Source organism: Galeopterus variegatus, unplaced genomic scaffold, assembly GCF_000696425.1.
Source record: "Galeopterus variegatus unplaced genomic scaffold, G_variegatus-3.0.2 Scaffold3480, whole genome shotgun sequence".
Lineage (NCBI taxonomy): Eukaryota > Metazoa > Chordata > Mammalia > Dermoptera > Cynocephalidae > Galeopterus > Galeopterus variegatus.
This window is the reverse complement of record NW_007729591.1, coordinates 90052-105548: the sequence shown is the minus strand read 5'-3', so window position 1 is coordinate 105548 and position 15497 is coordinate 90052. Positions and strand designations below refer to the sequence as shown.

The following is a 15497-nucleotide window of genomic DNA, read 5'->3' as shown; positions in this document are numbered from 1 at the left end:
TGGAAGCCCCACCTTCACCCTGCCAGCCCCCTGCTTCTGGGGAGTGATGTGAATCCCCAGCTTCCCAGGAACAGTCAGGGGAAGAAGCCGGGCAGGGAGGCCATGCTGTGAGGGGCACCGATATAGGGTAAGTTGGAAGGGCAGGGATGGGCTCCACTCTGCCCATGGTGCTGCTAGCCCACCCACAGAGAAGACAGAGACGGGCCTGCAGAGTCGGCAGTGCCTGGTAGTCACACCATGCACAATTTATGGGATGTCAGGCGCCCAGCAGCAACAGTCTCTACACCCACCTCCACCTGCTGGTCCTTGCTGCTCGAGGCACAAATGCCCACCCAGCCCAGCACCCCAGAGTCAAGGACACTGAGGAGCAAGCATGTGCCCGGGTTGGAGGCAGGAAATCTGAGGCCTCCAAGAACTCAGGGTGAGTGTGCATCTATGTGCGAGAGAGACAGCCAGCCTCTAGGAGCATGTACCCTGGTATATGCAAGTCTGGGACTGTCTAGCACACCCCACTGGGTGGCTTAGGTGTGTCAATATGGGCACTGTGAGCATGGAGCGGGGTCTGAGTGTGTCTGAGAGTGTGTGGGGGTCTGGCTAGGCGTGTGTGCATTTGTGTCTTTCCTGTGAAGTGTGTCTATCTGGGCGGGCTTGTGTCCAGGTGTCCCTGCCCATGCGGCAGCACTCCCACGGGCCTTCCTGCCGGCCGTGCGTCCAGCGAGGCTGGGCCTGGGTGTGAGCACGCTGTGAAGCCCGCGGTGCAACTGAGCCTCGGCGGGGTGGGTGGTGCAGCTGGAGCCTATCATCTGGGCACGTACTCCCTGGGCAGCCCAGCCCAGTTGTGGTCCCGCAGGGCCTGGTCCACCGTCCGGATGTAGCCATTGATCAAGTCCTTCATCTCCGGGGTGAAGGGCTCCGGCTCGGGAGGGCGCCGGCCGCGCCGCCGGAAGCTGCCCTCCTTGTTGTTCTCGACGCACAGCAGCCGCTCCTCGCTCACGGACACGTTGAGGAAGGCCACCATCTCCCGCAGCGTGGGCACCAGGCTGCGCCGCAGCTCCTCGTAGTGCACCACCAGCAGCCGCTTCCCGTACTTGAGCCAGTCCAGGACATGAGAGGACCACCACGAGGCGTAGCTGTTGACGAAGTCCGGCCACTCTGGAGCGGGGAGAGAAGGGACACAGAGTGAGGGGACAAGTTCCTCTGGACTGCTCAGGCCGGGGAGGCTGCTGGATTTCCCACAGCCCCCTGCCTAGGGCCAGTTTGCCTGGAATGGCCCCTGGAGGCAGACCCTTTTGGTGACTGAGCAGTGTGTGTGTTTGGGGACAGGGGCAGTGCTGGGCCTCTGCTAGGATGATGCTGCCATGCAGGCTCCATCGCCTGACCTGGGTCCTCCTATAGAGCTCAGTCAATGTGTCGCAGATGGATGGCTACGGGGTCTTGTGGGTTTTGGTGCCAGCGTGAACCTGCGATACTGCTGCGTGGTGAGACACACAATGAAGCCACAGACAGGGCTGGCCTCAAACTTTCACAGATGATCTACTCTATGAGATTTATTTTCCAGGAAATTAAGAAAGTAATTGTTTTTGGAGAGGGGCAGGGTACAAATGGCAAGCATCATCCCAACAACAATAGTTTCCATAATTGGGTTATTAATACACCTTGAACGCTGTGGGAAGGGTCTGCTTTCTCTCATCCTCACCATGACCTTATGAGATAGGGACTATCCTTGTTTTTCAGATGAGAAAACTGAGGCTCAGAAGGCAAGGTACACAGCTTGCCCGGGGTCGTATGGCTTGTGAGAAACAGAGGAGGGATCTGAGCTCAGCCTGCCTGTGAGGTGTGGCCTAGGTGACGGGTGAGAGGGACAGGGAAGGACTGGAAGCCAGCTCAGGACACCCATCAGCCTCAGTTGGTCCAGAGTCACAGAGGGGACAGAAGCACAGGCCTGCCTGGCCAGTATCTCATTGCCCACCCACCCTGTTCGCACACAGCTTTATGTCTGACTCACTGATAATTTTACACCACTTACCACTGGACTTGTATTTCTATTACTTGTCACCCAAAGGCTAGACTGTGTGTGCCTCGAGGCAGAGATCCTGATCCCTTTAGCCTGGGCCCTGCTGCCTTGCCCAGTGCCTGGCACACAGCAGGACTTCAGTAAGCACGGGTCACCAGACTGACTCCATGAATAAAGGTGCACTGGGGAACACGCCAGTTTGACCCGGAATCAGAAAATCTGTGTGTTATGGACTAAATGTCCGTATTCTACCCGTCCCCCTCCTCCCAGCAAACTCATAAGGTTGAAGCCCTCACACTCAATACGATGGTATGGGAGGTGGGGCCGTTGGGAGGTAATTAGGGTTAGATGAGGTCATGAGGGTGGGACCATAGTGATGGGATTAGTGTCCTTATAAGAAGAGACACCAGAGAGCTTCTAGTCTTTCCATCATGTGAAGACACAGTGACAAGGAGGCTGTCTGCAAGCCAGGAAGAGAGTCCTCACTAGAAACTGAATCATCTGGCACTTTGATCTTGGATTTCCAACCTCCAGAACTGTGAGAAATAAGTGTCTGTTTCTTAAGCCACCCAGTCTATGATATTTTGTTATGGCAGCCAGAGCTGATTCATACATTGGGTTCCAGTCCCAGCTCTGCCACCCACCACCCAGGCCATCTGTACATGTCAAGTAGCCATATTCTCTAGGCTCATCTAGAAAGTAGGGCTGATGGTAATTCCCCTGCAGGACACTGTGAAGAACCAGTGAGAGGCAGCTCAGGAGGGACTGACATGCTGAGCACTGACCACAGACCCAACACACACAGTATCACCCTGATCTCTGAATGCCCCATGAGAAGTAGGGTGCTGTCTCACTTTATGAAGGAGGGACCTGGTTCTGGAGGCAGAGGAAGTTGCAAACCAGGACCACCTGCACACAATACCAGTGCTCTTCTCACAGCTCTGTGTGAGTGCCTGGGTATGTGCAGGGATAGAAAAGGGGTGTATATCACCCCACTACCCCATTTGGTGGGGACAGAGGAGATTCTTGGCCATTGAGCTGGTATCCGTGTAAAACACCGTGATGTATGGATCTGAACAGGCATGGAAGGGTGGGGAAGAGGTGAGCATGCGTCCAGGCACAGCAGCAGTAAGTCCCCAGAGGACTGTGTACTGTGTACTGTGTACTGATCCTGCATCCCAACAGGCACCCTGTCTGCACTGACAAGCCAACCACCAGCTCCATTTACCTTTGCTCTTCCAGTTGCGGTCTGCTGCGTAGCCCAAGTGCCCCGCACATTTCCTGTTGAATTCAGCCATGAGGGATCGGTACGGGTTCCGGATCAGCAGGATGGCTGAGTCGAACATCTCGATCTCCCTTCTGCCACTCTCATGGGTCTTCACACAGATGGTGCGCCGGCTCCGCCAGTGGTCCTTCTCACCCTTGAACCCTGACAGGAGAAATGACAGGGTTCTGTGAAGGGAGGTGTCCATGGGGCCCCTGTCCCACAGCAGCAGATAGGTCTGAGCACTAACCTGCAACCCTGAGGGGAAGCCAGTATCAGGGTCCTCCTGGGTGGCATGAACAGAGGGCATGGGAAGGACCTGTGGATGGTGACTGGAGCAGCCACCACAGGAGTGACCCCTGACTGAGGGACAGTGAGAGTAGGAGGCATCTAAGAGTACACTGGAGATACGTACATACATTTTGGGTATTTTCTTGGAGATAATTTCACATGAGTATCACAAATAACCTCATGAGTTAACCATAGCTGCGGGTATAGCCAGATGAAGAGACTGAGGCTCAGAGTGAGTGCATGACTTGCCCAAGATCACACAGTACCATGGAAACGGTGCCTGGGCTCTCTCCACATGGCTTTGTATATCCCTAGGCGGCCCCCAACTTCCCCTCACCTCCCCACCGTCAGGCTCAAGGGCTGTGAACAGCTGCAGCCCCACCCTCTGCTCTATGCAATTGTCCTATAACAGGGCCCCAGCCTGCATATATGGAGATTCTCCACCTCAGGCCCCAGAGCAGGTCTGGTCAAGGTCTCATCCACAGTGTTTCAGCCTAGCCCTGAGGAACCCAAAGCCCATTTTTTTTTTATGAGTAGAGACTTGCTCCCATTGACAAATCTCTTTGTGGCCCGTCTCCTTTCTCGGTCCCTTGATACAGTACTGGGCACTGAGAACCTGCATGACTACTGGCTGAGAGGGCCAGACTCTGTCCATCCATTCAGTCTCATGTTTATCAACAAAGGTTATGTGTGCTCATTGTGTTGGACTTTATGTTGGGAATAAAAGGATAAGACTCAGACCTTGTCTTTAAGCTTACAGTCTAGTAGGCTGAGTAGCCCAAGAACAGAACATAGGGGCTTATGGGAACAAAGAGTAGGGGGAACAAACACTGGGATCTCCAAGAAGGCTCCCTGGAAAGATGTCTCCTGAACCTCATCTCCCGGCCACATCCCAACGTAGTCCATGCCATCCAGCTCTGGGGACATGCTCCATAGAGGCTCAAGAGCTTATCATGCACTCTTGGAAACAAAACAAGTCCTACGACCTGCCCCCCTTCAAGAGTAGCTGGGAAGCATTTATATCTACAGCAAGCAGTGAAGTGTTCTTTGATGCCTGAAAAATGCAAGCCTCTTTTGAATTTGGAAGTCTGAATTTTCCCAATGAAACTCAACATGTTTTAAACTTATCTCTACCACAGGCCAAACACAAAAAGCTTTGCTTTGATTCATTCTATCAAATGTCTGGGAAATGCCATGAAAGGAACATTCAAAACATGAGCTAAATAAACTTGAAATCTGGTCTTCGACAACTGTGAGACCTAGGGTGCCTTTGGTACTGCCTCAGCCTATTCCAATGACAGCTATTCTGCCTTGCAGCTCAGACCACATTCACCTGACACAACAGATTGGCATTTTGGCATTGGAGCTGCCTTGTGAATTTCGCATGTGTGTGTGTCATCATTCCATCAGTATTCTGAGGCCAGTGGCTACATGTAACCAGTCCTGGAAGGTTCAAAGATGTGCTGAGTATCTCTAAAGCCTCTTTGAGGCATTCTTATCCCAACCCTTACGCCTGGCTATTCCAATCATTGGGCTAGTTAGCCATATGTAGACCAAAACAGCCAGCTGCTTGAATAAGGCAAGCCTTCCAGATGAACAAGGTGGGTGAATGCAGCCTGGGCACACTGGGTGATTACCAGGGGACTTTGCCATAGTGGGCAGAATCATGAGCTTCATCTGGCTACTTCCTCCCTCACTTGCAGGTGCCTGCAACACTCAAGACTCCCAAGGAAGATGGGGCTGGGTTATGTGGACAACCTCGGCTTTTTCCCAACCAGACAAGATTGTTGTAATTCCAGAACCTGTTGCCAAGCTCAGGAAGTTTCCATTTCTCTAGGATGTTATTGAGAGTATTACCTTTTCCTAAACCAAACTCTGGTTTAGAAACCCAGAGAAAATGCTGTAACACTTGACTATGGAGAAAAACATTTTGCCAAATTTAGATGCCACCTGACTTGTCTGAGGTTGTTCATTCTTAAATAGTACACATCCTGGAGCCATTTAAATTAATTTATTTGGCATAATGAGACTTCCTATTTCTACAAGGGAAAGATGAAAAATCATAAAACTTTTTTTGGACCTATTTTAAAAAGTTGCATTTTAATGAACTACCCCTTGCCTCAAAAAATTTTTTTAAAAAGGCAGATTAAGTTAGTTTCACCTCTAATTATTGAGGGTTCTAAAATTTTTTTAGATTCAAGAAATGTTATAGATGGGGAATTCAGGCTGCTAGTACTTTCCTTTGCATCTAGAACAGGCACCACCTCATGAAGTCCCACTCGGAGGGTGGTCCTGGGGCTGGCTGCCTCAGCATCGCCTGAAACTTGCTGGAAGCAAATCCAAGGCCCCCCTCAGACCATCTGAATCAGATTCTCTAGATGTGCGGCCCACCACGGGAGCTCCCACTCCCCAGTGCAGGGGTACGGTGGGAATGAGGTGCCTATGGACCCTAAGCCCCCACTGTCTCCATGGCTACTGCCAGACCCTGGCTCCCAGCATAGCACAGGGAACTCCACATTCTGCTAGGGTAGGTGTGTGTGGGGGGTGTGGCTGGGCGGAGAAATGCCCAGGGACAGACAACAAGATGGTCTGAGGGGGGTCTAGGGATTTGCTTCCAACAAGCTCCAGGTGATGCTTTTAACAGGCCTTCCAGGTGATTCTCATGCACACTCTAGTGTGGGAAGCATGGCTCTAGTGCTCCGAGGAGTGTGGCTGGTGAGGGGACAATCTGGCTACTGGGAGCTGCCTCCCACCCTTTCTGCAGCTTTGACCGACCTTTGTTGTAGAGGGTTCCATCAAAGTAGTAGCTCCCTGTGTAGAAGCCTGTGGCGTGTTCGATGAGGTGTCTCGCCCATGTGTTCCCAGCTCCTGGGAAGCTCGACAAAGCCACAAACACTTTGGATTTAGTGGGCAGGAACCTCCTGTCTGTGCACCGAGTGTCTGAAAGTCCAGAAGTCACCACAGGGTTACTCACCTCTGCTATGACTCACAGAGCCAGCACTAGACTACCCTAGACAGGGACTGGTTTTGACCCAAGACTCCCATTTAATAGATGGGGAAACCGAGGCCCAAAGAGGGGAAGGAACCCACCACCTGTACCCTGGCTGCACAGGTCTGTGGCTAGCCAGAGAAAGCCCACCACGGGAGCTCCCACTCCCCAGTGTGGGAGTAGGGGGGGAATGAGGTGCCTATGGACCCTAAGCCCCCACTGTCTCCATGGCCACTGCCAAACCCCGGCTGACAGCTTAGCACAGAGAACTCCACAATCAGCTAGGCGAGGTGTGTGTGTGGGGGTTGTGGCTGGGCGGAGCGATGCTACACACCCAGAGACAGACAACAACAAGCCTGAGCCCGACTATTTTCAGGCAAGCAAGGCTCTGCCTCTTATCAAGCTTCCCCAGGGCTGCTGCTCCGAGCCTGTGAAATCACAAGGGGAAAGCCCCAAACCCACAGGGCTATGCGATAAAGGTGGTAACGGCCCTCCCACCTCTCCTCCGTTCCTGAGCTCAGCTGGGGCAGACCTGATACCCAAACGGACGAGGATGCCCAGCTCCTGCAGGCATTGGCAGTCCTGTGGCCCGGGGGCTCCCGCTCTTGCATGTCTCTCAACCCCACCCCCTGCCCTTGCTATCCTTCTGGGCCCTGCCTGTCTCTGCTCTTCTTACCACCTTCAACCCCAGAGATACTTAGAAAAAGGGCCAGGTGTTCTTCAGAGTCTGGCATTCCGCCTCAGGGGAGGGTGGAGGCCTCACCCTTCCTGTGATCTCCACCACCTACCAACACACTGGGGACTTTACACAAACACCTTTCCCCCAGAACTGCACACATAGGCATGACTGGCCTCTCCAAACCTTGGAAGATCTGCCAACCTCCCACCCGGATGCCACCACTCGATGCAGAGCTCACCTTGCACGGGTGTCTGGTAGACCTCACAGTAATCCGCCAGCCTCTGCGCCTCAGGGTCCTGGTCACATAGCGAGCTGTCCGCGGCGTCCCGCAGGCTGAACTGGGGGGTGGGGTAAGCACAGTAGCACTCCCAGCCCCTGAGGATGGCCAAGGGAAACTCCTGCCAGGGAAGGGGAGAGGAAGAGGAAACACGAGTGAACGCAAGGGTCACTCCTCCATAGCTCAGGTACTGGAAGAGCACCATGACGTGCTGCTGGCTGCACGGGGTCAACCAGGATGACCATCACCCTTCCGTCGCCAGGCTCTGCCCAAACCCAAGGGAGACAAAGCTCCACAAGACATGTCTTCTTCTCTCAAGCGGCACTTGGTTGGGTGACAAGTTAACAGTCACAATGCAGTGTGTGCAGTACTATGACAGAGGGCTGGGGAAAGCATAGAGAGCAGAGAGCTGAGCCTGGAACTGGGCTGTCTAGATGTTGGGTATTTCATGAGTGCCAGGGAAGGAAAAGCACTCTGGGCAGGGCATCCACGTGAGTGAGCACCTGCGTGGGAAAGAGCAGGGCAGATTCCCATATAGTCATCTTTCCAAAGATGGGGATGGTTGGGAAGAGTGACCTTGTTCCCCCAAGGTGCTCAGCCCAATGGGGGCTTCCTGAAAAAGGAGGGGTCCTGCCAGGGTCAGGAGAGGGGAGGTGTCTCACTGTGGCCAAGCCAGCTCCCAACAGTTTCTTCAGTGGGTTCTTTTTCCCCTTTGGCGGGGGGTCTCCACCATGCAGTGGAGAGAGCTGGGGTGCTGGCATGCTGAAGACCAAAGTGTGAATTCTAGTTCTCTTGCTGAGCAACCTTGGGCAAGGTGCTTAACCTCTCTGAATTTTGTGGTTGAAAAAAGTAATAAAATGCATCTTGTATGTTTATGACGAGGGCTAGATGAAAGGAGCCTGGCACGCAGTAGGTGCTTCCACGGAGGGATGGGCCTGCCTTGACTTCCTTACCCCGCAGGGCATCGGCCATCGCTTGCTCAAAGATGCATTTACCCACCTCTCCCACATATTCTTTTTTGAGCACTAAGTAGGACATTTAGTCCCATTTCATCTCTGCCCTCTCTGTATCTTACAACTGGGAGATGCCAAGCCTCCTGGAGTGCAGAGAGATGAGACAGTAGTCTGTGAGTGAGTGCATGCAGGAGGGGGCAGTGGGCAGGGAAAACATCTCACTGCTAAGGGAGATGCTGCACAAACCTCTTTATTTTCTGCCCACAGCAAAAATGTCATAAATAAATAAGTAAGAGAAAATCAATAGCATTTTCTGAGTGTGGCTTGGTAAAGCCGGGGATCTCAATACTCATGAAAGACAACAGACAGTGTCCTACAGACAGCCCAGGGAGGGCAATGCAGTCTTGGTGGTGGGGCCCTGGAGGGGCATCTTAGGAGGGAGTGGGAGGAAGTGCTGCTGGGTGTTGCTCCTCCCATGCTGGATCCTCTCCTCAATGTCCAGCAGCCCCCGTGAAAGCCTCTGCCCACCCCTGATTCTTCTTCCAGCCAAGGAGGGTGCTGCACTTGAGTGAGTAGAAGGAAGGCTGCCAAGCCCTGTAGGCACCTCCAGCTAGACTCCACCGTGGGCCCCCTCGCCACTTCCCAACAGAAAGCGAGATCTGTGGCCTGACCCTCAATCGGAACACACTGGCTTTCCTCTAAGCAAGTTTTCCTGCTGACCTGAGTTTGTGAAGAGAGATCCCCATGACTGCCACCTGCAGCCTCTGCAGCTCCTTCCATCCGATCCCACAAAAACTTCATCCCAACTTGTCCCCCACCAATACCTTCAGCACCTACAGCAGCAGAAACGAATACCCAGGTGCAGCATGGTGCACGCAGCAATCTGTTTCCAGCACTTCTGTCCACACTGGCTGTGACTGCTGCATTGTGTCCCCCCCAGTACCCCGGAATGTGACCTTATTTAGAAATAGTGTCTTTACAGAGATAATTACGTTAAAGTGAGGCCATTTTAGGGTGGGCCATAATCCAATCTGGCTGGAGTCCTATTAGAAGAGGAGGTTAGACACAGAGACCTAGGGACAACCATAGGAGGACACAGGGAGAAGGTGCCATCCACAGCCAGGCAGAGACCTCAGGAGAAACCAAACCTGCTGACACCTTCATCTCAAACTTCCAGTCTCTAGAACTATGAGAAAATAAGCGTCTGCTGTTAAGCCCCCCGACTGCAGAACTTTGGTATGGCAGCCCCAGCTGACGGACACAATGGCTTTCTCACTGTCCTTGACACTGCACTCATGCTCCTACCTCAGGACCTTTGCACTTGTTGCCTCCTTGCCTGGAAGGTTCTCCCAGATGCCCTCATGACTCTCTTCTCTCCCTCGCTTTCTTCAAGGCCTTCTCTGTGAGGGCTTCCCTGGCCACCCCTTTGAGGTTGCAGCACCCCTCCAACCTTTGCCAACACACCTTGCTGTGCTTTCTAATTTTGTTTAATTCAGCCATAACTTACCTGGATGAAAATCTCCGATCCCAAGTGAACCGTGCAATCGGTTTTGACGAGTGCATATCAAGATGCAGCATTTCCATGACACCAGCAGTTCCTCTGCCCCTTCACAGCCATCCCTCCCTCCCTGAAGCCAACCATTATTCTGATTTCTATCAGCACTGATTAGTTGTGTCTATTCTGATGCCATATGAATAGAATCACCCAGTACATATTTTTGTGTGCCTGGCTTCTTTCATTCAGAAAACTATTTGTCAAATCCTCCCGTGTTGTTTTATGTGTCAGTAGATCATTCCTTTTCATTGCTATGTAGTACTCCATGTGTGGAAGTACCAGTTTGCTAAATCATTCACTTGTGGACATCTGGTTTTTAGCTATTGGGAGTAGAGCTGCTCTGAACACTCTTGTACAAGGTTTTTAGTGGACACCCTTCCTTTCTCAATGGTAAACACCCACAATCCCTGCTTCATTTGTCTTCACAGTGCCTATCACCATACAACATACCATATATCTTCCTTATTTATCTGGTTTACTGTCTGCCTCTACCCACAAGAATGTACATAGGAATTTTTGTGTGTTTAGTGTACTTTACTGTATCCTCAGTACCTAGATCAGTGTCTAGGACATGACAGATGCCCTGTAAGTGTTTGATGGATGAATGAGTGAATGAATGAATGGGCATCCTTTCCAGATCCCAACCCCCCTCAAGAGCTGTGGACAACAAACTTGGCTGTGATCCTTCTGCTGGTATTGGTCGCTTGTATCACTGGGCATTAAGCAGCAGAAGAAATCCTGTTACATCTAAAAAAACCTTCCCCAACCTCAGGAACTTAGGGGGAACTCTGCTGTCCTGGGATTCCTGTTCAGAGGAAGAGAATTTTCCAGCATGGTAAATCAGCTCAGGGCACGCCAGCTCTGCCTCCCTCCCCGGTGGTGCCAGCGCTGCCGACGCTGATGCTTCACAAGCTTATATCCCAGGGCTAGAGAACGGGCTGCCCCCACCAGTGACCCGAACCTTTTTGCTTCCTTGAGTGGATTAAACTGTCAAGTTTCTGGGTGTTTGCAGAGCGACGGGAGAGCTGCAGACAGTAATGTAGTTTTATTTACAACATAACCGCTTCAGCAACATCACTGGATTCTGAAAACACAGAACAATTTTCAGCCCCTTGGGGATTTCTAGGACATGATTTCCATAAAAATTAAATATTGATGAATCTTATTTCTCTGCCAACTTCCCTGCTCCCCCTACCTCCACCCTAAGCTACAGTGGAGAGAGAGAGAGAGAGAGCAGAGAAAAAGAAAAGGAAAAAAGGACCAGAGAAAGCAAGGCAGAAAAACAAAGAACACAGATGTGGGATTGTTTCAGTCAAACAGACGAGGGGTTAAAGAGGGAGACAGCTCAGCCTGTGTCCGAGAGCACAACAGATGCACTCTTGATCTTGATCCTGCGTCTGCAGCCTGAGCCTGGGCTCAGCCTGTGCTGGGGCTGGGGCTGGGGTTTGGGTGGGCACTCAGCCTGGAGCCAGGTCCTGAGACAGCAAGGGCAGGGGCTCTATAAGCAGCAGGGATCCAGGTACAAAGGCTTGGTCTGTGGCCAGGGTGTCAAGAAGTGGTGATTCCACTAGGCAAGGGGCAAGGGCCCAAACAGGACCCCTCTAACAAACCGGCATATCTGGGCCTCATCTTCTCCATCTTCATTCCTCCCCCAGCATCTTTCTTGGGATTACACATAATTACAAAGATTTCAGAGATCACAGAAGGGGAAACTGAGGCTCAGAGGCAGGTGGTGACCAGCCTGTCAGGTGAGTGGGAACAGAGGCCAGCCCTCTGGACTTCAGGTTCTGGGCCTTGCCACACCGCCACACCTCAACCCCTGAAGCGAACACATGCACAAGATAGATTTCTGATGAAATCTGCAAACTGGATGGCAGGTCGCTCTGCCAGTCTCTTGTCTCCAGGGCAGTTCCCTTCAACTCCAGAGGCAGAGCTGGACATTCAAGATACAAAAAGGAAGGGAGATGTCCACAAAGGTGGCTTTGGGGCTGGGGGGGGGGGCGCAAAGTGGCAGACTTTTGCTTTCAGGCAAATGTCAGGTTGAATGAAAGCTCGTCCAGTGATACCGTAGCTGGGAATGGGGGCTACATGGTTTAGGGAGGCAGCTACTGGGAGGTGGACACAGCCCAAGGCTTTTTGTCAGGAACCTCTGGTTTTAATCCCATCTGTGGGCTGCTGACAAACCACTGGAAAAAGGAAGGGAGATGTCCCCAAAGGGGGCTTTGGGGCTGGGGGGGGGGGCGCAAAGTGGCAGACTTTTGCTTTCAGGCAAATGTCAGGTTGAATGAAAGCTCGTCCAGTGATACCGTAGCTGGGAATGGGGGCTACATGGTTTAGGGAGGCAGCTACTGGGAGGTGGACACAGCCCAAGGCTTTTTGTCAGGAACCTCTGGTTTTAATCCCATCTGTGGGCTGCTGACAAACCACTGGGCATCTCCAAGCCTCAGTTTTATCATCTGTAAAAGCGGCATAGCTTAATGATGAAGGACTCCGGTGTCTGCAGGTGTGAGTTTAAATTTAGATGGATTGAGTCTTAGTTTCTCCATCCAAATGGGAGATCTCGGGGTTGAAATACTCCGAGATGCCTTTCAGAGAGGAAACCTGAAGCAACTTGGATGGGCTGAAACAAGGTGAAGCCAAATGCATGGGAGCAGGGGCAGGGGCTGCGCCGGACCCCCCAGTATATACCCTTGTCCATGTAAAGAATGGACTCAGTCCCTTCTGCATGCCCAGTGTTGAGGTGCTCGCAGCTCTAGCATACACTCTAAACAGACACTGGAATACCTGTCCTATGGATGTGAGAAAAAAATCAAGCAAGACCATATGGGGCAAATGTTGGAGTATCTCCAGGGGACCCTACAGGATGCCTGTATGGGCGGATGGCTGTCTGAAGACTGGAGTCCCCAGACAGCGACTACCTAACCCACCAACCCACCCCCAGACAACACTTTCCCTGTCAAAACCAAACATCCATCAGGCAGAGAAGTGACTCACAGTGTGACTGAAAACTACTAAACCATGGGGATCCCAAGGCACCTGAATTTCTGCCGACCTGGGAAAGGACCAGATCCTCATCGCAGGCAGTTTCTCATACTTTGCCCACACAGCAAAAGAACTAGGGGACGCCGTATAATAATGATCACAGTCATCATCTGGAACACTCGCTACTCCAGAGCACCCAAAAACATAAATCACAAAACTGTTCATGTCCACAAAGTCACTGATTCCTCATCATGATCTGGTGAGGCATTTTAACCTCCACCCATCCCATTTAGCAGATGAGAAAACCAAGGCTCTGTGCTGTGTGATCTGGCTAGGATCACAAAGCAACGAGGTGGCAGAGCAGGATATGAACCCAGGTTACTATGACTCTCCAGCTTCTTTCTACCAGCTTAGAAAGGAGGAGGTTAGGACACCCAAGTCCCCAAATGTATTAAAAGTCTTAAAACTGGACATATAAAAGGTACATATCCTTTGCCCTGGCAATTCCATATCCAATAATACAGACCAATGAAATAATTATGAACGTGCTCAAAGGTTTATCTTCAAGGATGTTTGTGGCAGTATTGTTGCAAAAAAAGAAAAAAGAAGAAAGGAAGGATGGCCTAAATGTCCAGCAGTAGAGGATGGGATGACGTGCAGCCATGAAAAGCACAGCACGGCAAAAGAGAACGTCACAACATAGTAAATGAGAAAAGGGAACCAACGTGGGAAGGAAAGATTCAGTATCTACAGAACAAATTCCATATGCATGCACATAGAACGAAAGACCAAAAGGATCTAAAATGTTATTAGTTGTTTTCTCTGATGTGGCAAAGTGACAGGTAAGTTTTATTTTTATTTTTGCACTTCCATATTTTCTAAAATAGATATGCATTACCTTTGTAACCCTCCAAACAAACAAACAATAAGTGTTCTTAAAAATGCACACTGAGTACAATATCAACAGGCTTACTACAGACTTTTAAGAAGAAATTCAAAGCAGCACTATATCAGTCACCTGTTGGAATGAGTGTATAGCATTTTGGCAAAGGGAAAATTCTTATTATCAAGGTTCACTAAATCCAGACTCTTACCCAACCCTTGGCAAAGACAGGAAAAAGGGTGCCCCACGGAGACCATGAGTCTACCTAGGACAGGCTGCATCTATTGGGATCCAAGTGCATTTAGAAAGAGCATCTGCCCAGCAGAGAACAAACAGGTTCCACATTAATGCGAGCCTTTCCATATCACAGGTGGCCAGCTTAGCACGACTATTAAATGATCAAAAAAAAAAAAAAAACAACCTTAGAAGAAATGTCAATGGGAAAACATCCAGGTAATTAATATTCTGGATGAAGACTGTAGATACCCTAAGGAGGTTAAAAGAAAGGGTAACACCTCTCTTCCTCCTCTCCTCCCAGTTCCTTTATAAGTAGAACCACTAGCAGCTGCTGGGAGAACAAGCCTCTGACCATAGTAGCTGGTGAAGGGTCACACATTGGTTACCTATTTGCAGATGGTGCTAGATATCTCTCATCAGCCCTATTTCAGAACACTCCCACAAATGGTCTATCTACTTGTGCACAAATATTGGGCTTCAAAATTAATTATCCCAGATCCAAATCAGCAGCAGTGCAAATATCCAGCTGCCCTTTGCTTGTTCTCACCTTGCATCCAAGCAAAGGGGGCGTTGGATCCTAAAAGCTACTATGAATGAGCAGGTCTCCTTCCATCTCCAATACCATCAGGACATTAGACAAGATCATTTTCCTGGGTTTAAAAACACATTACATTGGTCAAGTCCCTCTTACTGGCAGAGAATCAGATCATTAAGATGCTGATATTGCCCCAAATGTTCTTTTTCTGTCAAACTACACTCTTGGAGTTTCTCAAATCCATTTTCACTAACTAGCAAAAAATAGTGGAGATTTTTATCTGGGGCCACAAATAAGCCTCAGATGGCACTCAAAACTGGGGGGCTGCAAAGAGGGTCCCCCTCTTTTCCTGCTTCCAAGGCCCACCTCTCACTTCTGCTGCTCTCGGGCCCCATGTCCCAGCCAGCCCTAATTATGCCCTGAGCCCCCAACCCCCAGGCTTGGCTCTGCCCCACTTAACACTCTAGTGTGAGCATTTCCCATCATAAACGTCTTTGAAAACATTTTCAATGGCTGTATTATAGTCCACTGCACGGCTGAGGCATAATCTAACCAATCCCACATAATAGGACATTTGAGCTTGTTTTTCAGCCAAATTAGGATGAAATGAAGAAGTCACTGGACCTCCTGGAGAGCGAAGTGCACGGCAGGAAGGTACAGCCAGACCTTCCCAGATTTCCTCTCACCCACCCCCAAACTTTGGGGGAGAAGACAGGAACCAGGCCCCACAAACAGGTGCCTGGCCTCCACAGCCCTGGTCAGATGAACTTCCAGCTGACCCCACACCCACCAGACCTCAGTGCTGGAGGCAGAATTTGCTTCTTCATCCCCACCAAAT

The 15497-nt window shown here is 50.9% G+C and overlaps 1 protein-coding gene across 2 annotated transcripts in view; it reads right to left on the bottom strand.

The window, feature by feature from the left end:
- Positions 1 to 206: 206 nt before the first annotated feature.
- WSCD1 (WSC domain containing 1) overlaps positions 207 to 15497 on the bottom strand; it is a 44618-nt gene continuing 29327 nt past the window's right edge. For both annotated transcript variants that reach the window (XM_008585180.1, XM_008585181.1), the window contains exons 6-9: positions 7476 to 7635; positions 6345 to 6509; positions 3243 to 3443; positions 207 to 1152 (exon numbers count right to left, since the gene is read on the bottom strand). In XM_008585180.1, the coding sequence (XP_008583402.1) occupies positions 800 to 1152; positions 3243 to 3443; positions 6345 to 6509; positions 7476 to 7635 (879 nt within the window). In that variant the 3' untranslated portion in view covers positions 207 to 799. The remainder of the gene's footprint in view (positions 1153 to 3242; positions 3444 to 6344; positions 6510 to 7475; positions 7636 to 15497) is intronic.